This window comes from Corythoichthys intestinalis, chromosome 3, assembly GCF_030265065.1.
Source record: "Corythoichthys intestinalis isolate RoL2023-P3 chromosome 3, ASM3026506v1, whole genome shotgun sequence".
NCBI classification, from domain to species: Eukaryota; Metazoa; Chordata; class Actinopteri; order Syngnathiformes; family Syngnathidae; genus Corythoichthys; species Corythoichthys intestinalis.
In genome coordinates, this window is record NC_080397.1 from 55,570,376 (window position 1) to 55,598,168 (window position 27,793).

At 38.5% G+C, this 27,793-nt stretch overlaps 1 protein-coding gene and 1 long non-coding RNA gene across 3 annotated transcripts in view; one reads left to right on the plus strand and one right to left on the minus strand.

The window, feature by feature from the left end:
- LOC130913482 (transforming acidic coiled-coil-containing protein 1-like) overlaps positions 1-23,805 on the plus strand; it is a 76,841-nt gene extending 53,036 nt beyond the window's left edge. Inside the window, exons 4-13 of one of the 2 annotated variants that reach the window (XM_057832143.1) lie at positions 1,813-1,867; positions 1,947-2,025; positions 7,196-7,248; positions 12,498-12,632; positions 12,705-12,781; positions 12,852-12,895; positions 12,968-13,128; positions 21,129-21,235; positions 21,316-21,436; positions 21,505-23,805. In XM_057832143.1, coding sequence (XP_057688126.1) covers positions 1,813-1,867; positions 1,947-2,025; positions 7,196-7,248; positions 12,498-12,632; positions 12,705-12,781; positions 12,852-12,895; positions 12,968-13,128; positions 21,129-21,235; positions 21,316-21,436; positions 21,505-21,573 — 901 coding nt within the window. In that variant the 3' untranslated portion in view covers positions 21,574-23,805. The remainder of the gene's footprint in view (positions 1-1,812; positions 1,868-1,946; positions 2,026-7,195; positions 7,249-12,497; positions 12,633-12,704; positions 12,782-12,851; positions 12,896-12,967; positions 13,129-21,128; positions 21,236-21,315; positions 21,437-21,504) is intronic. The other variant, XM_057832142.1, reaches the window with a different exon arrangement.
- LOC130913484 (uncharacterized) lies at positions 16,018-17,264 on the minus strand. The gene is made up of 3 exons (XR_009062772.1): positions 17,127-17,264; positions 17,011-17,061; positions 16,018-16,618 (listed from the first exon to the last, which is right to left on the minus strand). It is a non-coding gene; the product is annotated as an uncharacterized LOC130913484 (long non-coding RNA).
- Positions 23,806-27,793: the final 3,988 nt, after the last annotated feature.

Consider the following 27,793-nt stretch of genomic DNA (forward strand, 5'->3'; position numbering starts at 1 on the left):
TTTGAATGATCACAATGGGAGTATGTCAGACTCTCCATGTGAAACATTAAAACTGTTCAGAATCCGGGCACTTAGACTTCCATTCTCTGTGTCAAACAGCTGAACAGGACAGGTTTTAAGAAAAAGAAAAAGAAAAAAAAAGGGTCGGTCTCATTGCGTTGCTGGTCATATTCCACTCGCCCTGTGCTACAGCAGAGGGGTGGAGACCCGTTTCATCTACGAGGTATGTATTGTTGAATGATCATGACGGGAGCATGTCAGACTCTCCATGTGAAACATTAAAACTGTTCAGAATCCGGGCACTTAGACTTTCATTCTCTGTGTCAAACAGCTGAACAGGACAGGTTTAAAAAAAAAAAAAAAAAAAAAAAAAAAAAAAGAAAAAGAAAAAGAAAAAAAAAAGGGTCAGTCTCATTGCGTTGCTGGTCGTATTCCACTCGCCCTGTGCTACAGCAGAGGGGTGGAGACCCGTTTCATCTATAATTTACATTTTGTGAATTAGATAATTTTAAAACTAAAATAATTGAAATGCAAATATAAAATTAAAAATATTAAATTCCATCAAGTTATTCAATTGAAAATATTTACTCAATTATCCAGTGGGTTACACTTATCTACACTCATCCACATTGATTCACATCAGACCCCCCCCCCCCCTCCATTCTTTCATTTGCAGGAGAGGTACAGTAGTATAGTTGCTAATAACCTCAACAGAAAAGGAAGGGGTTGTTTGCCGGTCTTGACTGACACGGGAATATTAGCGGTACATATGATACAGTACACAGTGGGAGGCCAGCTCTAATATACATTTGGTTTGATCTTGTGGGCCAAACATAATTACATTGCAACCGCGAGCCACAATTGGCCTGCAGGCCGGAGTTTGAGCAATTAACTGTTTATGGCAGCCAAAGTTAAAGTGCAACCACAACCACAGCAACAACAAAATGTTAAATTAATAACTATCATGATCGTGGGTGATAATAACCATACGAAAGAAGAGTTTTATGGGTGTAATTAATGAAGTGTCCTGTGGTACAATGTTGTACGCTACAATATAGATCCAAACGCCCCCTCTTGTGGTAGGATTGTAATATGCTTCTCCAAAACAAAAAAATACAAGCCTACTCATGAAAACAAATCACTGTTTAGAATACTCTAATGTCACAATTTCTCTTGATTGTGTACGCCTGAAAACTAAGACTACAGTGCTGTACTATGATTGTTAAAAATAAAAAAAAAATCGAGTTTAATATTTATGAAACAAAAATCTCACCACAAGAGGGAGCCACTGTACAATTTAAAACTTAGTTTGATAAACATTTATTAAACAGCAGTTTTAAACCACTTTTATGGAGGTCACAATAATTAATGTGTTTGGGAAGCATCTTCGGTAACATTTAATTGTAAAATATTGCACTTAATATTTATTCACTTATTCACATATTTTCCTGAATATAATGGGAAATCAGATTTGTTCTGGCGTCAAGTTTGACAATGAGATCATTCCTATTCCTATTTTACAAAAGAGGTTTAACAACATCTCCACTTTAGATTAACAATTTCTTGTTTTTCTATTTATGGAACCTAAAGTGTTTGTTTGCAAAGGGTGTTTCTGAAAGCATCTAATATTTAGACAATGTATTATTTTATGATGATTTTTAATCCGCTGCACAATTGGGCATTTTCAGCCAAATATACTAGTATACTCTTAAGTATGACTATCATTTATCAACCACCTTGTAATATTAATATAAGTTTATGATCGCTTTTCTTCCCCCCATTTACTTATATTTTCTCCATTTTCATGTTCAGAAATTTGTGTGAAGTAAAGCCGGTGCAGCCCAAGCAAAAGGACCTCAGTGAGCAGGTGAAAATGGCTGTGCTGGTTAGACACATCAAAAGGTTACAATAACTTTTCAATTACTGATTATGTTCTCTTGATCAAGGATGATCATGACGGCCATGCTACTGATGAGGAGAAGTTGGCCAGCAGCACATGCCTCAAAGCAGACAAGGACCAAAGCAGTGAGTTCATGAATCAGTACATCATGACTTATTCTTCCATTTTAAACTTCTATCAGTGCTGTTGCCAATTGTGTTAATACAGCAGTCAGACACGCACTGTTAACTAGAGATGTCCCGATCTGATATTTGGATCGGATCGGACACCGATATGGGCAAAAAAAATGCGCATCGGTATCGGATCGGAACACGGAAAAATTCCGATCCAGTTTTTTTTTTTTTTTTTAAATCCGCTCCGGGTTTTCCAGCGCACCGATTTACATAATCCATTCCAGTTTTTGCTTAGGTTTCCATAAAATCCGGTCCGCATTTTACGGCACACCTTCAACACACTACATTTACATTACCGTCTCCCAATTTACCGAGAGACTTTATCGGTAAAAATGTCAGCTGTGTGGGATCATTTCACCTTAAAGGACGACAAAGACAAAGAGGCAGAGTGCAACATATGCCACAATAAAGTCAAGCGTAGTGGTAAAGCTGTAAGAAGTTTTAATACAACCAACCTGATCAAGCATTTAGCGAAATACCACCACAAACAATATGAGGAGTATGTTAAGGAAACCGAAGACAAAAAGAAAGGTCCTACGCAACTAACACTGGCAGAAACTTTTGCAATGCGTGACAAACTGGTACTCGACAGTCCCAAAGCCCAGGGAATAACAAGAGTAATTGCCGAAGAATTCATTCTGGATGACGAGCCATTATCTCTCGTGAGTAAAGACGCACCATCCAACACTTAGAACCACGGTACAACATGCCCAGCCGTCATTCCATCCTTGAGCGATTCGGCCGTGGAAGATTCGAGAACAATTCACATCCAAATTCCGATTATTGAAATATGTCAGGTAAAGCGGAACTAATACACAGTGCGGTCTTCGGGACGCAATGAGAAACTGACCGCATTGCGTCCCGAAAGTAAACATAATGCTTGTCATAGACCCGGGTAATGCCAATGCTCAACTCACGGCTTTAGCTCAACTCATGCCGCTGGATAAAAAAAACACAAGAATACCTGACTGCTGCTGACAGCCGCTACAAACTACGTCAACGTCGTTTTACAGGAGATAATAAATATCATATGTATATAGAACTAGATGCAAAACGACAGACTAAACTGCGTTAGCAACACTGAAGTATTGAAAACCAGATGCGTTAGTAAACAGCCGCCATCTTAAAGCAGAAGACTTCCCTAGTAGGCTGTTGTGAACCTTCCAAGCGAACCTAATTAACTTTTTATCTAAAATACTCCGAAATCGGCAAAATCTTGACTGAATCTATCTTCAAAACAGTTTTAAAACTTTCACATGTCAAAAGTAGACAGAAGCGAAATTATGGAATAACGGGAGCAATTTTAACAACTTTAACAGTTGATTCGCAAAATGAAATGAATTGAATGTAGTTTAAAGCTGCTGATACAGAATAGGGACTTGAGTATTTTATTTACTGTTTTAAAATGTTAACTTGATACTGAAATAGTCGTTTATTTAAACCTGAGAGGCTTTTCATACAGTTTTTGTAACTAATGCACGAAACATTAAAAGCATCTAATAGTTTGGGGGATTTATGGGATTTTCCACTGAGGTTGTTGGTGTGTTTTGCTTTTTTAAGACAGTTTACAACATTATTTGCCCGTTTTACTGACTGACTATGCCGTTTCTGTTTGTTATTTATAATGTTTTGTGTTTGTCACGGAATAAACAGGTCAGTTCCTTGTTACCAACCGTTGTGTGTTATTCAAACTCACCTAATTCAGCTGGCTAGTTGTTATCAAGAGTACTAAAACCTTTTTCAACATGAGTATGACAACTAAATAAGGAGGCTAAATAACTTTACACGTGCTCAGATAGGTCGGTATCGGTATCGGCAAGTATCGGTATCGGATCAGAAGTGGAAAACAATATCGGTATCGGATCGGAAGTGCAAAAACCTGGATCGGGACATCGCTACAAAGTCATTGGATGCCATTGACGCACGGCAATTGCTGTCAAAGGCAGCAAATGATTGAACCCTTTTAAAAGGCAAGTGAATATTTTTGGTAATTTAACCCTTTAATGCACAAGGTATCAATTTTGACAGGGAGGGGCAGATGACATTCACCTCTCCCTGGCAAGATGGATGTCTAGCGCCGTCAATGGTACTAAATAACCATCATTCATGAGCAGTCCTCCGAGTTAAAATGAATTGGACATCTATCGCTGTCAATGGCGTGCAATGATTTAAATACCATGAAAAAAAAAAGTACTTTGGAGTGTTACTTGGGGCTGTAACAGAGTGTATTTCTGTTTTAATTACTTTTAATCTATTTTAGCTTTTATTAACAGTGGAGTTGGCTTGTGCCGGTATGAGATTCTGACAGTATGATAACCTTAAGGCAAAATATCAGTTTCACCGTATTGCAATTACAGCTCTAAAATATGTTACTTTGAGATATCTTGTTAAAAAAAAAAAAAAAAAAAAAAAAAAGTTTTTTCCATTGAACAAGATTGTTATTTTTCAAAATTAATATAATAACAATATTAGCTAATTGGAACATAAGTATAATGTTAAGTTAAAATATTTTCTTAAATAAAATACTGAAATATTGTAAATAAAATTAAAATGCAGTTTAGGTGAGCGTAAACCCACAGCTCAACATTATTACCATCAGAACAAAAATAATTAAATTATTTTCCATTGAAAGCTCGTGTGTATGACTCGTATCATGTTTACATTATACACACTTTCTCAACACAGACATTTGCCAGACAGAAAAAAACCCACCATATTTTACCACCGCTAGACACACTAAACACACTGGAGTTAACTCTCGTAGCTAGTGGGAAACGTTCATGACAATCTTTACTAGAGCCGTGCGAAATTTCCGATTCTTAGATTATTCGCGATTCGGCCGTGGAAGATTCGAGAACGATTCACAAACATCAAAATTCCGATTGTTGAAATATACCAGGTAAAGCGGAACTAAAACACAGTCAGCGCGGTCTTCGGGACGCAATGAGGAATGGAAGAAGAGTAAATACCATGTTCAACTCATGCCGCTAGATAAAAAAAAAAACAATAATACCTGACTGCAGCCGACAGCTGCTACAAACAACGCCCAGTTGCTAGTTGCTACAAACATACGGCCACATACGGCTACAGTAGATATCACATATATGTACAACTAGATGCGAAATGACAGACGATGGCGGTGGTAGAAAATATATTAGAGAACGAGATGCGAAATGACAGACTTACCGGCGTTTGTAAACAGCCGCCATGTTAAAGCAGTAGACTTCTCTAGAAGGCTCTGTTGTAGCGAACCTAATTAACTTCAATCTATCTTACAATGACGAAACAGTTTAGGGAAATTATGGAATAACGGGAGCAATTTAGCGGTTGATTCACAACATTAAATTAATTGAATGTATTTTAAAGCTGTTGATACAGAATGGGGACTTGAGTATTTTATTTACTGTTATTAACTGTTAACTTGATACGGAAATAGTAGTTTGGTTTAGCCTGAGAGGATTTAGGAACTAATTTACAAAACATTAAAAGCGCTGGGGGGGTTCTGCATCAATAATCGATTTATAATAGAATCGGACCCTCTGAATCGTGATCGAATCGTTAGGTGCCCAAAGATTCCCACCTCTAGTGTTTACTAACATTTAATTTTGTATAAATACGAAATTGACAGGGATTCACTAAGGACCCAAATGCACGAATGTTCCGTTTAAACAAAAAAGGTTTATTTTCAGTTCATTGGAGTTCAAAAAGAGACAACGAAAAATTTGAGCAAGAAAAGGCTTACATGAGCTGCTAACATGGAAGGATACAAGACGAACCGACACAGGGCAAGTTTAGGTGCAGACTATATATACAATGGATCACAGGTGGAAATGATCAACCTGATTGGGAAAAGCAGGAATTAAAGATGGGAACCAGGTGGAATGCCACTACCAAAATGGCAGTTTTGGCAATACCAAAAACAAAAACATTAAGAGGGGTTTTAATATAAAATTTCTATAACTTGTACTAACATTTTTCCTTTAAGAACTACAAGTCTTTCTATCCATGGATCGCTTTAACAGAATGTTAATAATGTTAATGCCATCTTGTTGATTTATTGTTATAATAAACAAAGTCCTTATGTACCATATGTTGAATGTATATATCCATCTTGTGTCTTATCTTTCCATTCCAACAATAATTTACAGAAAAATATGGCATATTTTATAGATGGTTTGAATTGCGATTAATTGCGATTAATTTTTAAGCTGTAATTAACTCGATTAAAAATTTTAATCGTTTGACAGCCCTAATAATTTATTTTTATTTTCTAAATTATTGGACTACTTAGTTTGTATTTTTTAGGATTAAAAACATAGAGCCCACTGTAGTGACTACTGTCCCTGAAAGAAAAAAAAAAAAAAAAAAGAGGATTTTAAATATTATTTAATAATTATATTATATAATTTTGCTTTTATTTTCTAAATTATTATTGGACTATTTAGTTTGTATTTTTTAGGATTAAAAAAATAAATAACAAGAGTAAATTAATAAACTTAATACAAGCCAAACTGATAAAATTAATATAAGAGGAAATAAACTCTCTTTATGGCTTTAATAATACCTGAATTTCTTTCTTTTAAATTTTCATAGTATTTCAATGAATGCCCTATTTAAATAACTGTTATTATTGCCATTGAAGGACAATGGTGTACGAGAATCGGATAGCTGCTAAAGTTAAGTCACCATGCCTCTCACGCCTCCCTTTCTGGGACAAACAATCAGTCGATCAATCCAGGACAGTGAGAAGGTCATTAGTCCTTACTGTTTGCATACATTCAACACAAATGATTAACTGGAGCTGCAGTAACACTGTAGTCACGTGTGCTATGACTGTACAGCACAGTCAGTACTTATCTGCTTGAGAAGACAAGATGTACCGTGTAAGCATAGTTGGTCAGATGATAAACATGAAAAAGAACCTTCTGTTGGAACTATCAACAAAACCAACACTTTTCAAGAAACTTGTATATAGGTCACATAAATTTGAACACCCTCCTATCCACAGCTTGTAAATCCATCAATCTTCACTTCCATATTGTTAAAGGTTAACGTTTCATTGCAGTTTTAGAGTATTGCAATGCTCTACTTGTTGTAAGTAATGTTAATCGATCTCTTCCAGTTCAAGTCTGTCATGTATCTTCCACGCCAGAAGAGCCATACAACTGCACCCTGGTGAGAACTGCATTTTATTTGATTAGTTTCACAATTAGGAAGTACTGGTGTATACCACTAAAGACAAGCTTGGGCAGCATGTTTTTATGCACTTGAAAGGACTACTGGTGCCTGAAATGTTATCCTTATCCACACCATCAATTGGGAATTGAACATTGAATGGGCCCATAAAAACAAACATAGCTAAGGCTCCATTAGGAAATTACCCTCATTGCTCTAGTGTTGTTAATACTGCAACACAGTGACACTGCATGTCTCATGGTAGCCATAGAGTTCCTATCTTCAAGTAACAGATGGATTATGATTATCATCCGAGAGATTAGGATAGAGATATAATCCAGAGAAGGGCAAATCATGTATGGGGGAGGGGCAAGGGCCGAGGGGTGAGCAAGGACTGAAAAGAAGCAGTACAGTGATTTCTCATTTTTCGCGGTTAACGGGGACCGGAACCCACGGCGATGAGTGGAAAAAACGCAAAAGTAGCGCCCTCCACCCAAATTAAAAAAAAAAAAAAAAAAACACGCAAAAAAAAAATGTTTTCAATGTTTTTATTCAGATTTAGCATTGGAAAGCGATTCATATAAGACATTTTTTTCACTTTTTTTCCCCAAAGTATAATAATAATAAAAAAAAAAAAACTTGTATCTATATATGGCGGAAAACACAGACAAGACTGAAAAAGCGGTTTCTGCTCTTGCACCCCTCTTTAAAATAAACTGCTGTATTTTAAGATGAAATAACTGTTGTTTTTGATAGAACAATAAGTCTATATGCTGCCATAGCAGATTCATGGCGCATTAAGCCCACGAACTATTTTTCATTTGTCCGTTTTACCCTGGAAACCCCCGTTTACAGATGTCGTGCAACCGCTTTGTTTTTAGCTTAGAATCATTAATTGATGTATAATATTTCGTTTAAAAAAAAAAAAAAAGACGAAGAAATTATTGACTCGCATATTTTAAACTTTTAAACAAAGTACGTCACAATGAAAAAAAAAGGCGTCTGTAAAAAAAGTCACGGATAGCTACCTCATAGCTATCGCTTAATTGTATTTTTTTTTTTTTGTTACTGTCGCATTTTCTCCGATATGTTAGATGATAAATAATCGATCCAAACAAAGAAAAATTCCAAAAAAATGTTTAAAAGGGTAATACAGTGGTACCTCAACATATAATCGCTTCGACACACGATCTTTTCGACATCCGACATAAAATTTGACTCGCCATTTGTTTCCACATCTGACGACATGCTCTAAATTAGGGCTGTCCCAAACGACTAATTTTCTCCCGATTAGTCAGCCGACTATTTTTACGATTAGTCGACTAATCTTATATTTAAAAATTGTTTTTTTTTTGTTTTTTTTAACTGATTTAGCAATGACATTTTTGTTGACGCTCATCAATTCACAAAAACATTTTGGAACACTTAAATTCTTTATTGAAGTACAAATAATCAGATAAATAACAATAATAAATCACAAATAAACAATGACTTCAAATGCTGATAGAATTAACTTGTGAAAAAGAATGGAATGTAAACAGATTCAGAACACTGACTTCTCCTTTCCAACATGATTCAAAACAATTCTTAAAAAAATACCTAGCATTAACATTATAGTATACTGTAGTACGATATATAATAGTATTATAATAATTATTCATTGCCAATCAGACTTTTCATAAAGTGTGTCATTTTAAAGGTATTCTTAGTGTAGAATCTGAAGTATGTGGGATTAACTCCAGAAATCGTTATTTAACATGACATTATGAAATGCTCACCGGAAGTACGTCAGCTAAACCGCTAATTTAAACTTTACACTCCGCAAAAAAGCACTTTTTGTGATTGCATGTGGTGTCAGTAATAGATTTTTTTCCTTTTGCAAATGCTGTTAACCAGCGATTTTTCATGTTTGAAGTGTCACCTTTTAACTGCAAGTTTCGGAGCAGGCTGCCTGTTTTATAACCGGCTAAAGTAGGTCATCTTTTTTCCCCATTCACCTCAATGTAGCAATGCTAACGTATATAGTGTTTAATATAGATGCGTTTTCTCATTTTGTATGTCTGAACTTTAATTCTACAGCGTGTTGATGACAGAAACGAACAGGAGTCTCATATGCCATCAGCACGCACGCACAAAAGGACGCACGCATGCGCGTGCAGCGATAAAACGCAGCCGTGAAAATGACCACCCTCATTTTTATTTATCATGCGATAAATGGACTCATTGCATATCGCGACAGGCTTAGCAACTTTAATAATACATGTCATTAGTTAGTTAGATTGACTTACAACCTCCTGTCGTTATCATTCACGGCCGACGTGCAGCCAAGCTTGGCATTGAAGAGACAGAACACAACAGTGTACCCTCCTTTGTTTCTTTAAAAATAAGTCAATGTTTTGGACTCTCTGGTGCGCTTTTTTTTTTGGGCTTTGTGCCGCTTTCCACGCTTGTATACCAAGCGTCCGACATTCTGAACTTTCCACGCATATATATATTTTTTTAACCCTTCATTAACAGTCGACGGGATGTTGTGCTCGTCGATGAATTTACGTCATCGATGACGTCGACTATGTCGACTAGTCGGGACAGCTCTACTCTAAATACGACGATCTATGAGGGCGCCGCAGTATTTTTGTTTGCCCGCAAGACGGACGCAGGGCATATTTTCTTGTGAAAGAAATCAACATTGGTTCTAACCATGTTAGTGCAGGTGCACCATTCATGCACCATTGACATGAAGATGGATATGATGGATATGATAAAAAAACATGAGCGTGGAGTGCGCATCCGTGATATGGCTCAACAACACAGCCGTAGGCTGTCTATGATGTTGGCGGTCCTCCTCCGTTCGCCAGACTTTATAAGTTAAGGTGGTAATTATTATTGTGGTATCATCTCCCCAAAAATCGCCAGCTTTGTCAGGTTTCTAATCATTTATTCCATCAACTTTTGCAACACAACAGGCTTCTGTCCCCCTCTGCAAATAAACAAAACGAAATTAAAAAGGCTTCGTCAAGTCAGCCACGCGGTGCGTTCAGGTACATCAAAAAGCGTCAGCCACATTAGAACCCGGTTTGTTTATTATTATTACTATTATTTAGGGCTGTCAAACGATTAGAATTTTTAATCGAGTTAATTACAGCTTAAAAATTAATTAATCGTAATTAATCGCAATTCAAACCAAACCTCTAAAATATGCCATATTTTTCTGTAAATTATTGTTGGAATGGAAAGATAAGACACACGACGGATATATACAGACAACATACTGTACATAAGTTCTGTATTTGTTTATTGTAACAATAAATCCACAAATGCCATTATTAACATTCTTTATGTTAAAGTGATCCACGGATAGAAAGACTTGTAGTTCTTAAAAGATAATTGTTATAGTTACAAGTTATAGTAATTTTATATTAAAACCCCTCTTCATGTTTTTGTTTTAATAAAATTTGTAAAATTTTCAATCAAAAGTAGACTTAATATAATAATAATAAGAATAAAAATAACAATAATAGAGTGACCAAAGTCTTAAGTTGTACGTGTATTTTGCATAGCTATTTTGATATGGAATGCCAGTTCATTTTGCATTGTTGTATAACTGTGTGTCAGAATAGGGCCTCATTACTATAGACTGAAGTGCTTTTCTTTTTGTGAACATTATATTTTTTGGGGAGAGATAGGAATATTATTTTTGTTGTGCTTTCACTAAACGATACTTATGTTTGTTGTGAAGGAGAAGCTTATGCCAATAAACGGCGCAGTCCAAAGAACGCCTGTGTCCACTCGCCTTTACTGTATAAAATATATCTGTACATATCTTACCCAAAATACAACGAGAGACACATAATGGCCACTAAAAGAAAGAAAACTTACCAAAATATGTGTGGAGCACAAATAGCAATTTGCATTGCGTTGTGAATACAGCATAAACGTCTCACAACTAATAATTCTCCCACGTTTAGAAGAAATAACATGAGTATGGAACGGCGCTCATTGTAATCTGTTTGAGGCAATGTGCGAGCGGGTCATTTAGTGCATGCGTTAATTGCGTCAAATATTTTAATGTGATTAATTTAAAAAATTAATTAACGCCCGTTAACGCGATCATTTTGACACCCTTACAATTATTATATAATCATTCCAATTTTTATGTATAATTTATTTGTTTTGCTCTTTGTGATTGATATTTGCAATAGTAACGTCAGTATTTATTAAGAATTTAGTGTAGGTTTTAGGGCTGTGGAACAAATTAATTCAATTATAATGTATTCTTATGGGAAAATCCTGCTCGACATACAACCATTTCGACTTACAAACAAGGTTCTGGAACGAATTAACTTCGTATGTAGAGGTACCACTGTATATGAAAAAGAAAATCTCGACCACTCCTTTATGTGTGCCATTTCTGCATCCCGACCCTTGTCATATTACCATGTTTCACACATAAAATCCCCCAAAAATCCAGCTGCGGCTGTTCACCCATAATAAAGTCATAAAAGAACCAAACTTCATGAATGTTTTTTGTGAGAAAGAAGTATCTGTTCTAATCACTCTATCAGAGAAAAATCAGAGTTGTAGAAATAACTGGAAACTCAAGAGAGCCAAGACATTATGTTCTTCACAAGTGTATGTAAACTTTTGACCACAACTGTACATATGGCCTGTTTGTTTTTAAACAGGGTTAAACAGCAAAACCCTATCTGGAGGTGAGAGCACCCAAGAGCAGAATTACAGACGCCATGACTTTCACGAGATATTATTGCGTACTTACCTTGTTTCAATCCAAAAAATCCATGTAACATGTATCACTTCAGAAACTATGGCAAATTCTTGTCTCATCAGACGACTACTGGCATCCATCTCGTTATAATCCATCTCGTTATATTTTAGTCTCCGAAGACATGTTTTTCGCTCATCATTGTCATGAAAAATGTGTTCGTTGACGAAAATTTTTCGTTATCTTCATTGTTAACAAAAACAACACTGACTGAGACACTATTATGGTGGAAGATTTTGGTAGCAACTTGGTTCTTTTTTTTTCTTTTTAAAAAAAAAAAACACTGACACCTTTTTAAAACGATATCTCGATTCTTGACGGGAGCATATCGATAACCTTTTGGGATACAAAGTATCACGATCTATCGCCATGTGGATATTTTTTCACACTCCTATTGTAAGCTATTTTTAGATACTCGGTATGTTAATATGCTGAATTAAGCAGCTGTTTGCTTTTCCTCTTCCCTCAGCACAATGAAGACCCAAGTAAGTGGAAGAACAAATCAGGAGGAGGTGGCATGCAGAAAACAGGAAGCGAGGTTCTGGACTCCATCTGCATCAGTGAAGAGGAGAAAAAGGCTGTTTTAACCCTCATCAGAGAGGAGGTGCGGCATGTCATCACTTTATAATTGGGAACCTTCTTTTGGTTCTGATCACAGCTCATGCATTTTCTTTAGATTATTACTAAAGAGGCAGAAGTGAACGACTGGAAGAGGAAGTATGACGACAGCAGACAGGAAGTCAATGAGATGAGGTGAAGACAGTCGAACAGACAGACAGACAGACAGAAAGACACACAAATAATGTGTTTTTTGCTTTTACAGAAAGATTGTTGCAGAGTACGAGAAGACGATTGCCCAGATGATTGGTAAGTAAGAGCATACACTTGGGCTAGAAAGTAATTCTCATCATTTATTCCTTTTTTGTATGATTCGCTCAGAGGATGAGCAAAGAAACAGCATGAGTTCCCAGAAGGCTTTGCATGCTGTAACCATGGAGAAGGAGGCAGCTCTTACAGACCTCAATTCGGTGGAACGTTCATTGTCTGATGTTTTCCGGCGCTATGAGAATATGAAGAGCACCCTTGAAGGCTTTAAGAAAGTATGTGCTGATATTTGTCCTCATTTCACACACAGATGGATGAACGGTCACACTGATATGAGAACCTTAAAGGGTCAAAAAGAGGCAAATAACTGCCAGATGCTGGCAACGCACACTACACCACTGCTTGGCAAGCAGACAGTGCAGTTTTTCCTCATGTGTCATGCCACAAATTTAAGTCACAGGAATTCGGTTTCTCAACAAGTTGCAATGAATCATTCGTTTCTTAAAGCAAAAAAACATTTTTTAAAAATACATACTCTACTCAGGTTTCCCTTAGAGGGTGGAGAGGGATAGTTGCTCCACACGGCAGCTGGAGAAACAATTACAGTAAAATAAATGGGTATTTCCAGAACTGGAGGACATTTCGTTTTCTGCTACATATTCATAAATAATAGGTAATAAACTAAAACAAACATGTGATGAGCTCAGTCAGTTTAGTGCACAATGGCAAAAAATAGTTTTTACATGATTTTTATATTTACAATACAGTCCCTGACAAAAGTCTTGTCGCTTATCCATATTGTAGAAAGAATTGCTAATAACCTGACTTTTAATTACGGTATTCAATTTGTTTCAGAAATGGCTCATTTGAGAGCTAAGACCTTCCCAAATGATGTTGAATGTACAAAAATTTATTTGTTTCACTGAAAAAAGATTTATCATTTAATGAAGACATACAGGTCAAATTTTGGCAAGTCAAAAGTTTTTTCGCCTACAGAAAGTAGTGTGAAAATTGAACAAAAAATGTACTTCAAATTAGGGCTGGGCGATATGGCCTTAAGTTCCTATCACGATAAAGTGAGCAGATTTACCTCGATAACGATTAATGACGATAAATTCTCCCGAGCGGACTGTTATATAATTTGAACATTTGAATCAATGCATGGAATACAAATTAACCGTTTCTCGTTAAATTTATTTAACCAGCTTTCAATTTAACAATTGCACATGCAGTCTAAACATTAAGTATTAAAAAAAATATTGTAAACAATAAGAATTCTAGTGTAAACATTTATAACAGCTTGTATGACTTGAAAAATGTACAACATTATAAAAATCAATATGACGACTGCAAACGTGATTCTAACACAAATGACTTGCAGCTTTAACAGTACACTTCAGACAACTTATTGGTAATGGCTGCTGTGACATAATTATTCAACACAAGTGTTTACGTCAAGGTTTTAGTTTTTTTTTGTTTTTTTTCCCGAAACATTTTTTAATACATGCACCCCCCACACAGACACAACCAGATTAAAGCTGTGTTGCTCTGATGCCAATGAAATATTTAAGTTTTTATGATAGCAGAATAAAGCAAACACATACAGAAAAATAGCTGTGGCCATAAAACTGTCATATTATATATATAGGCTTCACTGCTGGATTATACTTTATGCTGAGTGCTTTACCATCATGAAAGCTTTCAGAGAAATCACACAGAGATGCCAAATAACGCGACATAATGATTGCTACATGAAGTCCGTGCACAGTCCACTCATTAATTTCAGCCGTTTCGACAAGTTTAGAGCCGCTATCCAACTCCATCACGTTCATTTGTAGCCGCTGTTAGCCGCTAGCATTAGTTTGTGGCTTGGCTACCAGAAGAAAGCACTGAAAGCATCCTCTCCTGAAATCGTGAGAACCAGGGAGGACAGCGGGTGAAAGCCCTTCAGGAACCCGCCAAGAGTTTACTTAATGTCGGGTGAAAGTTTGGCGAAGCTAACTTAAGTCTGACTCCATCCCGTTTACATGTAGCGATAGCCGCTAGCGTTAGCCTACCGGGCTTCTGTTTGTTTGGCTTCCTGAAAACCACGTGACTCCTTACGTAAGCACACTGTCTGCTTTCTTAAAGGGGAATGAACATAGCCGAACAACACAGAGTCAAAGCGGGATGAAAAGACTATATTTTCTTGTTTTATTAAATTACCGAATTTACCGACGTGGTCAAAATTACGTTGGTCATCGTGAAGAATTTCGGTAACGGTAAATTTTCGGTTTACCGCCCTGCTCTACTTCAAATACAAAAATATGTTACATAACATAAGCGAATTAAAGGGGAACTGAAGACCTTTCCGGATTTTGGTGTAATTTTATGAATATAAACTTGGGACAAGTTCGTCAAAACAACCATGACATTATCAACACGTAATTGTAAGGATAATTTGCGTTTTTTTATTTTTTTTGCACTCCGTTAATGGTCCCTTCGCAAACCCGGAAGTGTGACGTAGGCAACAGAAGACTACCCACAGCTAACATAGCAGCAACAACGATGTCAGTGATATTTCCACCAAAGGTAACCATTCAGGATCTCTCTTTTGTGACGCTACCGATGGCAAAGGCTCCCAGGAAAGATGAACTACAATTAATCCCTACATGTTTGAACCTGAGGCGTCAGATGACTGCGATTTACTTGACACAGCAGATGGCGTCATGACGCCAATTGACGGCTCGACACTTCACGAACGGGAGAGTGAGTGGTAAGTCCAGCATCGTGATTTTTTTTATTAGAATGCGATTACATGGTTGTATATTTTTCCATGCTCTACACATAGCTAAAACTGGATATTAGGTAATGGGACAGCTCCTACCGATCTAAATATGGTAGAGCTAGCCCAAATGTGGCTAAATGAATGAAATGTTATTGATATTTCAAAATAAATGACAAAACCATTTTATTTTCCAGGTGTTGCTGTAAACCATCAAGTAATTACCCTTCCAAGAGTATGCCTGTGTCATCAGGAGAACCCAGACGTGAGAGCCAAACTTGCAGAGGCTGAAGCACTGACAGGGGCATGAATTTCATTAAAAAAAATAAAACCATAAATTGTTAACAACATTGACACATTTTGTTGACTGTTTAATGTATTCTATTGTTATATAAAATATTGTAATTATAATACATTCTGAAAAAATATTCAATAGGCCGCAATAATGATACCAGGTTTATGTTGAATCAGCATTAGCTTTCGTTGTCAGATTGTGACACAACATGTTATACCAAGCACACAACGGCACACATCAAAGAGCATAATTTTAGTAAGCAACACAAAGTTAGGATAGCAACGGACTAGCGCAACATTGAAAAATGATAATGGCAGTGGGAAATATGTATTTACTCTTTTCTGTAGCATGAAGTGTTCTCTATACACAGATAATGCATTATCATTAAAATATGAAGGTAACTTGATTTTTCTTTTAAAAAATGTGTACTGTATATATGACTAGTTTATGATTTCATGTCATCAAAATTTGCTACATTTATTTCTCCTAAATCATCGTCATCTGATGTCGCAGACGGAAGAAATTCAGCATCTGGCAGGCCTCATAGGATCTCTTCAGTCGTCATCGCTGGACACCGCATCACTTCGGTCATCATATGACTCGACCCACTCTCTCTTGATTTTGGGAAACTGGGTGGCAACTGACTTGCAACGCTTTTTTCATCGTGTTGAGGGTTTCCGCCACTTAATTTTTTATGTTTGGCTTCCTGGAGGGAAAAAAAAATCACAGCAGCATGAAAATATTGGATGAATCCTAATTTTAATTTAATTATAATTTCTTGGTGATCAAATAATAATGCCCCAGTCATACCAGCATCTATTTGATGCTATTGTTCCCTCTTCAAATAGGCAGACCTTGATGTTGAAATATAAAAAAACAACGAGCCAAGGACCTATTTGGTGCTGGGGACATTTGAATTTACATAACACCTATTGATATAGTAATAAAATCACATGAGTAGACGACATGTCAGCCAACCTATCTACTTACGACAGGCCAACAGCAAAAAAAAAAAAAAAAATGTCGCACTTCAACAAACTGGCAGTAGGAGTCTCCCTCGTTTATATAAAAAAAAAAAGCCATTAATGTTCTACTTACGTCTTTGGAAAACCAAGGTTGCATTGTTGTAGGTTTTCAAAGCTGTCGTGGCTGAAATGATGAAAACAATGAGCCGATTGGGGACCTGTATGCATGCTAACAAAAACGGTCCAAACCTTTGCAGGAGAAGTTTTTTTTTGGACCACTCCTAGAGTCTCGAGTCTTCCTGTGAGTAATTCATATCGCTACACATCGAGATGGCATGACGAATCCCGCGAGTAAAACCCAGAAAATGTTTGCAATATATGGCGAGGATGCGTGGTGCTATATTTCCGTGTTCAGAGTGGTGGCGAGGCTTCCTGGAAGTTACGTCACGAGGTAGGGGTCGGCAGGACGGCGCGTCCCTCGTTGCTATGGTGTTGCTATGGCCATAACTCAAAAACTACGCGGTCAATTATTATTATTTTTTTTTTAAGTGACTTTTTGAGAGAGCGAATGACGCATTTAATACAATTCAACTGAGTAAAACACTTAAGAGCGAAATCTGAAAACCTCTTCAGTTCCCCTTTAAGTAGTTGTGCTGTGAGATGCAAATTTAAAATTCTGTATGACTTCCATGGGCTTGAAGGACTGCATCCATGCGGCAAGGATTAATACAATTTATTGATGAAGCCACCAGGAACAAAGAAAGCAGTCTTGCATGCCTCCCAGAGTTCATCAACATTCTTGGGTTTCGTCTTCCATGCTTCCTCTTTCATCCTACCCCAGACATGCTCAATGATGTTCATGTCTGGTGACTGGGCAGGCCAGTCCTGGAGGATCTTAATTGAAGTATGCGATGGAGCACCATCCTGTTGCAGAATTTGGCCCTTTATATGGTTAGTAATGTAAGAGGCAGCTAAGATTTGTTGATATTTCAGACTATTTATGTTGCCTTCCACCCTGCAGATTTCTCGCAGACCACCATACTGGATGTAACCCCAGACCATGATTTTGCCACCACCAAACTTCACTGTTTTCTGAGTGGACCTCGGATCCATGCGGGCTTCAGTAGGTTTCCTGCAATATTTGTGGCGACTGTGGTGTAATTCAATGGAAGATTCATGTGAAAAAGCCACCTTTTGCCACAAAACAGTGAAGTTTGGTGGAGGCAAAATCAGGGTCTGGGGTTACATCCAGTATGGGGTGTGTGAGAGATCTGCAGGGTGGAAGGCAACATACATAGTCTAAAATATCAACAAATCTTAGCTGCCTCTTACATTCCTAATCAAAAAAAAAAAGGGCAAATTCTGAAGCAGGATGGTGCTCCATCGCATGCAGCCCAGCGACAAGACTTTTGTCAGGGACTGTACAGTATTTGGCTTAACACAGTAACAGAGTTGCAGGAACCAGGGTTGAACATCTGTAGTACTCTTAGGTTTTCTCAGGAACAGAACTTAGCTATTTATCTAGCTGTTACTGTTGATCTTATATGGGTAACAGGGTCTCATGAGATAAAATTAAGCTAAAAATTTTAGAAAAAAAAAAAAAAATATATATATATATATATATAGATATATATAGATATACTGTGTATATTAGACCAGCCCAAAAAAATGAACTGTAGAAAATTGCTGCTCCGCAAGGTTATATTTGTTCCTTTCCAGACAATAATGAGGATACAAAATTTGCCGTTCACAGTCCTTTATTTAATGGCCGCGCCCAAGCGAGCGGTCACGGTGGAATTATTATTTTTAGTGAATAAATGTGCATAAGTGGAAGCTTCTCCCCCTTTTTGGTCCCTGTATGCATGTATCCTACCCACCACGCGTTACAACTGGCGCCCGAACATTTTTCCTGGATCCTCAGTCAAGTAAGGGTCCCATCGCGTCTGCAATAATGGTTTTGGATCTGTCCATTTATTTTTATCCGTCGGTCCCACAGCGGCTTTTCGGATCAGTCTATTTGGGGAATCGACGGCCTAATCGCGGCTCCGATATTGCCATGGGATCGGTCTAATTCCTGGATCTTCGAGTGAGTAAAAAACGCAGATTTGGATTAGTATTGATATCTTTTTTTGTTGACTATTCTTCGCGGGAGTTTTCCCCAAATCATACTAAATAATTAAAGCACTATGGCACGCTATAGTGACGACAGTGACTCTGACGTGGCCCTTACAACAATGTTGGAGTTCATCAGGGAATGCGTGTTTGCATACTGCTGAGCTCCCGAGTGAAGAGTGGTCAAGGTGGAAATATTATTTTTTTGTGAATAAATGTGCGTAAGTGGAAGCTTCTCCCCTTTCTGGTACTTTTATACACGTATCCTAGCTACCACGCGTTACAATATACAAGACCTGGATTACACAAGGTGTGCTCTTTGGCCTGTACTGTATGTAAGGCACACGACAGCTCTGGATGCTAACAATCTACAGGGTGACCCAAAAAAAAGTTTACACTGCCATAATACAACTTAAATGCCATGTTTATTCAGCTTAGAATTAGAATTTAATCACAAATTATACATTATTGTAAAGAACATGTACAGTACACTCTATTTTTCAATGTGTCCTCCCTTAAGTGTCACAACAGCCTCCAGGCGCCTGCGGAACGCTTGACAGGTCTTCTTTATGTAGGATGCTGTCATCTTTTCCCAAGATCTAACAATGGACCTCTCCAAGGCTACCGCGGAAGTTTGTGGCTTCTTACAGGCACTGTCCTCCACAGTTGCCCATATGCTATAATCCAGGGGATTGAGATCTGGACTCTGGGGTGGCCACATATCACCTTGTCAATCAACTTTTTGGTCCGCACAGATCGGCACTTCCAGACCCAGGTTTTCGTGAGGCTGTTCCAGTATCTTTCAGCTTCTTTTTAACTTTGTAGACTGCACATCTGGATATTCTCAGATTTGCTGCAATCTCAGTAGGTGTCAGACCGGCACGCAGCAATTCAGGTACAGCTAAAGTTTTCTTCATTTTCAGCAGAAGCACAGGAATTGTAGAGACGAGAGATTACCAGCTGCATTGAGTGACCTTAATGAATCACTTAAGCATGACAACCTATTTAGATATGTTTCAATGGCTTTTAAACAAGCAGTCAACTGAGTGTAAACTTTTTTTTGGGTCACCCTGTACATAATTGTATTGGGAAAACGTTTGAAAATGCAATATGCTTACATTGAATATCTGCTAATAAAACCGGAGTTCCCAAATCCCAACAGCATGCACTCTCGCTCCCAACCGGAGTTCCCAACAGGACTCTCTCGCATCACCAGTTTTGCCCAACTTTTGTCTTATCAGGTATTTGCTGCACGCATTTTTCCCTGAAACTCGTCTTGTGAACGACCGACAGTGCTGTCCTGCTCTTCACTTTTCACTTTTTCTGGTTCAAATAGGAAGGGTAGAACTGACGACATGTTGGGAAAGCTAACGAGTGACGCGCTGGAATTTCGGCATTCGGGGCCAGTGACATCACGCACTGCGACGTAACAAGAATGGCGACCTATCACTTAAAATAATTTTACAAACTTTATTAAAACAAAAACATTAAGAGGGAATTTAATATCAAATTCTAACTCATACTAACATTTATCTTTTAACAATTACTTGTCTTAAAAATAGAGGATCCCTTTAAGACCGGGAATTGCGAATGAAAGTTCATTCATTTGTTTGTTCAATCGAAACCAAAGCATTCACAGTCACTTTTTCCGACTTCCGTGGGATTTACAGGTCACTTTCTGTTCATTTTAGGGCATTTACAGGTCACGTTCTGTTGAGTTTGAGTCACTGCCTCGTCATTCCTGGGTCACTTCCTGTTGTGTAATCCAAAATCAACAGGAAGTGACCCATAAGTGACCTATTGCGAATGCTTTATTAAAAAAAAAAAAAAAAAAAATCATGACTCTGTCACGCAGAAGTATAGACCTGTGGTCTACGCGCTCGTCTGTCGCACGGGAAACGCGGGTTTGAATCACGCTGGAGACCATCATTTAATTGCTTTTGCAGCTCGCTTTGTGAAATATCGACAGTACTGTCCTGCTCATCACTTTTCCACTCGGGTTCAAGTTGCTACTGAGTGATACTGCCCGTTTTAGTATTTTGTATGTGGATTATTTCAAAGTTGAAGGGTGGGACGTAAAATGTCCTCCAATTTTGGAATGACCCAAATACAGAATTTTCATGTATGCTCCCTCCACAGAATGAAGAGGTACTTAAGAAATGTGCTCAGGAGTATCTGGCCAGAGTTAAACAGGAGGAGCAGAGATACCAGACACTCAAAGTCCATGCAGAAGAGAAGCTCGACAAGTAAGACTTTCATAAAATTTTGTGTTATGTCCCAACTTATAAATTTTGCTGCAGAAAAATTCACATTCTACCCTACTCAGGGCCAATGAGGAGATCGCTCAAGTGCGCACAAAGGCCAGTTCCGAGAGCTTGGCCCTGACCGCCACCCTCAGAAAGGAGCAAATGAAGAACGAGTCCCTAGAACAAGCTCTGCAGCAGAAGGCAAGCAGCATCGACCATGGTGTTTGTTCAATGAAGAAATTGTCTTTTCTGTCTCGTTTGTGCAACAGAATCAAGAGATTGAAGAACTCACTAAGATCTGTGACGAGCTCATTGCTAAAATGGGAAAAGTGGACTGAGGCGGACTTCATTGTGCCTCAAGCATGACTTGTGCCAGCCCACACCTAATGCTGCCCCAACACAGATGTCTCCTACTGCTTCCTGTCTCTGAAAGCATGCTAATAGAGACTCTTCACGTGTAGTCATCTGTTTTGATTGCATTTCGTGGACCCCTCGTGCTTTTGGCCATCCTGCCAGTGGACAACAATGACGTGCTTGTGGCTTAAATACAATTCCCAGCAGCTTAACGGCATAATTGTCATGCAACGGCTACAGCCGAGTGACATCACATTTAAGGCGGGCTGAGGTTGCTTTTGAGTCATGCCCACAAAAGCTTGAGCATTGTTTCATGTTAAAGCAACATTATGAATAATCTATTCTCCTGAACGTCTCGGGGGCGTCGCGTGTTAGTAGACGGTTGCCAAAGCTGCACGCTAGCGAGAAAAATGGTCAGTGTCAAGGATGCATATCATTCAAACAGATATATAAAAAGACAATCAATGATTCCCCTGTGATTGTATTAACACTGTGACATTTTTTAATTTCCTATCCGACACTACAACATCAGTTTCACTGTCACCAAACAATATTCACACCATCAGAGATAGCTGTCCACCTTCAGGGTTCCTTCAGAGAAATGAAGGCAATAGATCTACAAAACTAGAACAGTTCCATTGGAACTGAAAGAACAAATATAAACTTATTGGCCACTAACAACACTGCAGGACAGCACAATTATGAATACCATCAGTTTTTGTTTGTGTGTGTGTGGTTATGTATTGTTAGAATGAAGGCTCCTTCCTGATTAACGAAAATATTGACAGTCCCATTTTAATCGGCTTACTGTTCTGTTTTGTACACCTTGACTGTATAAGATTGCACTCTCCATCATTTGTTTCAGATCATGCAGTTTATTTTCTCTCTCATTTTTTGTTTTAATGTGAACAAAAAGCACCTAACATGAAATATTTGTTCAAATAAAAAGACTAACCAGACTTTTGAGCGTGTTGTGAAAATTCATTGATGAACAGTGGCGTCGCATCCCATTAGGCAAACCAGGCAATTGCCTAGGGCCCCCAGCCAACAGCGGTCCCCAGAGGCCAACAGATTTAGCACACACAGCTTTACTGCACTGCGACAAGTGTAGGGAGTGTGTCAAGTTCAAAAATAGATCCTTAGGTAGACATTTGTAAAGTTAACCAAAAATAAGGAGAGAAGACACTCAGTTTTCTTGGCCGAGGAGAGCAAGGAGGGACTAGACAGTGAAATGCTAGTTTACGCTGTCTAGTCACCAAAATTGATCTAAAACTAAACTCCTTGCTCTTTCTTTTATTAGGGGCTTGTCCTAACACAGAAAGGTGCGGCCCTAAAGGGAGGGGGAAAGCAAGCTGGAGAAACCCATGTGATTTTGATTGGCTATGTGTGAGCATGTAGGCGGAACTAACTAAATACACGTGTGTAAGCAAGGGCATTTAGATAAAGTGGTCAGAATGACCCAGACACTTCAGTTATGCGACGCTGCGGCCATGGAAGATGTCCTCGAATGGAAGATGTCCTCGAAAGTCTAGACGTAAGATGCTGAAGATGTTCCAGAAGCTCTAGTTACGCAATGTTGCGGCCATGAAGCAAGGCAGTTGTCACCCCGACCCTCTTTAACACTTTATAACACTTTAAACATTATACTACAACCTATTAGAGCAAGCAATAATCATTTACTGGTTATATCAATAAGAAAAAATATGTATTAGGTATATATGAGCACAGGCAAATATTCAATCAACCCTCGATAATTAAGTCAACAGAGTGTTTCAATACCATGGAATCATTTGGCAGATTATCTAACGATTCTATTATCAGTCCCAATCATCACTAACCATGTCACGTAGATTATACATGTTTAAGAAAGTCCAATCAGCTATAAATACCACATGATTGTTTAAAGAGTGACTCACCAAGTACTCTCTGGAAAGTCCTTGCCAAGTTGTTTTACGTTGATTTTCAGAGGCCACCTCATTATTCATGTGACTACCTAAAGAAATTGTGATTTTTCCAAAAAAAAGTCTATTAATGGGTCCATTGTATTAGAGCAGGGCGGTAAACCGAAAATTTACCGTTACCGAAATTCTTCACGATGATCGACGTAATTTTGACCATGTCGGTAAATTCGGTAAATTAATAAAACAAGAAAATATAGTCTTTTCATCCTGCTTTGACTTTGTGTTCTTCGTCTATGTTCATTCTCCTTTAAGAAAGCAGACAGTGTGCTTACGTATGGAGTCACGTGATTTTCAGGAAGCCAAACAGAAGCCCGGTAGGCTAACGCTAGCGGCTAACGCTACAAGTAAACGGGATGGAGTCGGGCTTAAGTTGTAGCCTTTGTTACTGTGGTCCCAGCTCTCTGTAGGTCATTCACTAGGTCGCCCCGTGTGGTTCTAGGATTTTTGCTCACCATTCTTATCATTTTGACGCCACGGGGTGAGATCTTACATGGAGCCCCAGATCGAGGGAGATTATCAGTGGTCTTGTATGTCTTCCATTTTCTAATAATAGCTCCCACAATTAATTTCTTTACACCAAGTGTTTTACCTACTGCAGATTCAATCTTCCCAGCCCGGTGCATGTCTACAATTTTGTCTCTGGTGTTCTTCGACAGCTTTTTGGTCTTGGCCGTAGTGGAGTTTGGAGTGTGACTGACCGAGCTTGTGGACAGGTGTCTTTTATACCGATAATGAGTTAAAACAGGTGCCATTAATACAGGTCACGAGTGGAGCTTCGTTAGACCCCGTTAGAAGTTGGACCTCTTTGACAGCCAGAAACAGGCATGCAAACTGGTTAGGGGTGAAAAAGGTGACAAAGTAACATGGACACACGGCATGAGCGGAAAAGTGCATTTCATAGTGCAACCAGAGACATCTCGAATTAAACACAGTACATAATAATTTAACATATACAAGTCTAAATCTCTCAGCCTGAAATCAGAACATATAAGACACATTAAGTAGCAAATTATACAAAATCTAAATTATAAAATATACAGTATGTCCCATTTGCATTAAGCAGAGAAACACTGTACTCCCGTCTCTCACTTTTGTCAGTCATTTGTTGTCACGAGAAGAGAGTGGCGGTGATAGGTCTGGGTCATCGGACTAGAGCAGGGGTCCCAACCTTTTTTGCACCACGGACCGGTGTTATTTGGGTCTTTTTTTCACGGACCGGTGTTCTGACAAATTTTGAACCCCATCAAAAATTGCAACGAAGTGGTTATGCGCATGCGCGTAACGTTAAACATACCTGCAAAATGCGCAAATGCAGCGATTCCAAAGTAAACACTACAAACTTTCTTGAAAGAAAGGAATATTAACTTACGTTTGATCATGGAAGGACTTGTGGAATAGTTCTCCTCAGATTCATCCTGCCATGTAAGCTGCACACAACAGCTGCACACCGCGCTCACCATTAACAACTTCTTCTTGTCATTAAACATTGATTAAGAAGCCCGCTTCACAAAGATACGATGTTGGACATTGTAGCAAGGTTTTCAAAGCTCTTGTCGCGATGTCAGGATATTCCAGAATGACTTTAATCCAGAACCTCGGTAGAGTTGTTGTCTCAAATGTACGTTTAATAAGGTCGCCGTCATTTGCGATCTCTCTGTTTATTCACAAACGGGTCACGAATCCACTTCTTCGCAGTTCGTGGGTCTTCGAGGTTGTAGGCTCGTCAGGTGTCCTTTTCGCCGTAAAAATATCCTTTTCGTCCTAAAAATATCTCCAAAGACGTCCGTTTTCCAGTTATCTTCGCTCGTGTGGGGGCTAATTATTTCCGGGAACAAATGTGCTGCGCCCGCGGCCTAGTAATACGTTATTATCGAGGACAAGCGCACATAGATATATTATATACACAAAGAAGATGTACTGCCTGCTGTCCAATCAATGGATTTCTGTGACGACATTCTAATCTATTCCGTAGTATTATATCTAGAGTAGACAGGGATAGTGGCAGTGCCATATATTAGTGGTGTGTTAAGCAGGGGCACAGGGTTAGTTCGGCCAGAATGCGGTCGTTATTAGATTATTATTTCTGTGCGGCCCGGTGGCAAATGCGCACCGGAACCGGTCCGCGGCCCGGCAGATGGGGACCCTTGGACTAGAGTGTAGTTTTGAGCATGGACTACGGTTTTGAAGTTAACGGTTTCACTCGCTCGTTGACAGACACCCCCCCCCCCCCCCCCCATCGCCCCATTTTTTTCTCCTCGGATCTACGTGATTCAGAAAAATGACCCATTTTGATTTCAAAACGGCGAAATTTCGCCGAAAGGTGGCAAGTTTGCATGCCTGCAGAAATCTTGCTTGTTTGAAGGTGACCAAATACTTATTTTCCATTCTAATTTGGATATAAATTCTTTAAAAATCAAACAATGTGATTTTTTTTTTTTTTTACCCACATTCTGTCTCTTATGGTTAAGGTTTGCCCATGTTGACAATTACAGGGCTCTCTAATCTTTTCAAGTAGGAGAACTTGCACAATTGGTGGTTGACTAAATACTTATTTACCCCACTGTACCTGTAATTCAATAGATCATTATTACGCTAATTAAAAAAAGTTATATTACAGTATATCAGTGATGTAAACATTACAGTGGGAAAAAATTAGACAGGAAAACTTTGATTTATTATCTTACAAAGTGGATCTAAACCCCACATCTCAATCAATGTGACCCGAGACACATAAGCGCCATTGTTGTCATACGTACAATACGTAACAGCTTTGACCTCCAGACCGGAGACGTTGCATTCTGTTAATCATGACCCACAACTCCTTTCACACACCCTACCTGTATTTGAATTTTTAGGAAGCGTGTTTTTTAAAAATACAAAAATATAGAACTCTGTTCAAGTATCTTCTGTTAAGTCAATTAGCATGGTCTTCTGGCTGTGCAGCATAAATTGAGATTAGAGAGATTAGACTTTAATGCCGTGAGGCGGCTTCCAACGTCTAAAACTTCCAACTTGTTCACCCCCCATTTCCACTGCATCGTCTTACTTGGTCATCCCTCCTTTCCATTGCTTCTTCTTACCCGGTCGCTGTCTGGATCGACGTCTGCTGCAATGAAGGTTCCTTTAGCCCTGCTGATTGTCCTCTCTCTGGCTGGCCACAGTAAGTTTTCATCAGAGTGGTGAAGGTGAAATGATGTTCATTAGTGAGACTAGGGCTGAACAATTAAAAAAAAGAAAGATTTTTTTTTTAAGCCAAGGTGGTCTGGATATAATGCAATGAGGCAAAAGTGAGCTGCATTTTTGTTAATATGGTAGCTTTTCATGGTCAACCAGTGGTGGATGAAGTACAGTGGATCCTCGACATACGATCGCTTCAACAAAAGATCTTTACGAAATCCAACGTGAAATTTGACTCGCCATTTGTTTCCAAATCCGTCGACATGCACGAAATAAGACCATTTATGACAGCGCCGCAGTTCCTTTGTTTTCCTTCAAGACGGACGCACGGCAGATTTTCTTGTGAGAGAAATCAACATGTGTTCCAAGAAGGTTAGTGCAAGTGGTGAAAAAGAAAAAGGTGAGGCTGACCATTGATATGAAGATGGAAATGATGGAAAAATATGAGCGGGGTGTCCGCATCCGTGAACTGGCTCGACATTACGGCTGTAGAATGTCTACGATCTCAATAGTCCTCGTACGACCTCCATTTGCCAGTCTTTATAAGTTAAGGTGAAAATTATTATTATTGTAACATCGCCAAAGAAGTCGCCAGCTTCATCAGATTTTTAATCATTTATTTCATACTTTGTGCAACACAACATGCCTACTTCGACGGTACATGAAAAGTGAAAGTAACAATCCTCTCTTCCTCCTTCAAGTCAGCCACCCGGTGCATTCAGGTACACCATGCAAAACACATCTGCCACATTAGAACCAATTCGTTACATTATTACAGGAATTATTTTTATTATTACTATTTTCATTCCAATTTTTATTCATAATTTATTTGTTTTGCTCTGTGTAATTGCTATTTGCAACAGTACCAGCAGTATTTATTAAGGATTTAGTGTAGGTTTTTGGGCTGTGGAACGAATTAATGGAATTATAATGTGTTTTTATGGGAAAATCCTGCTCAACATACGACCATTTCGACTTACAAACAAGGTCCTGGAATTCAGCCGCAGCCGCCTGACTATCCTGACCCCTGGCAAGATGGACCTCCTCATGTTCCCTCACTCCACTG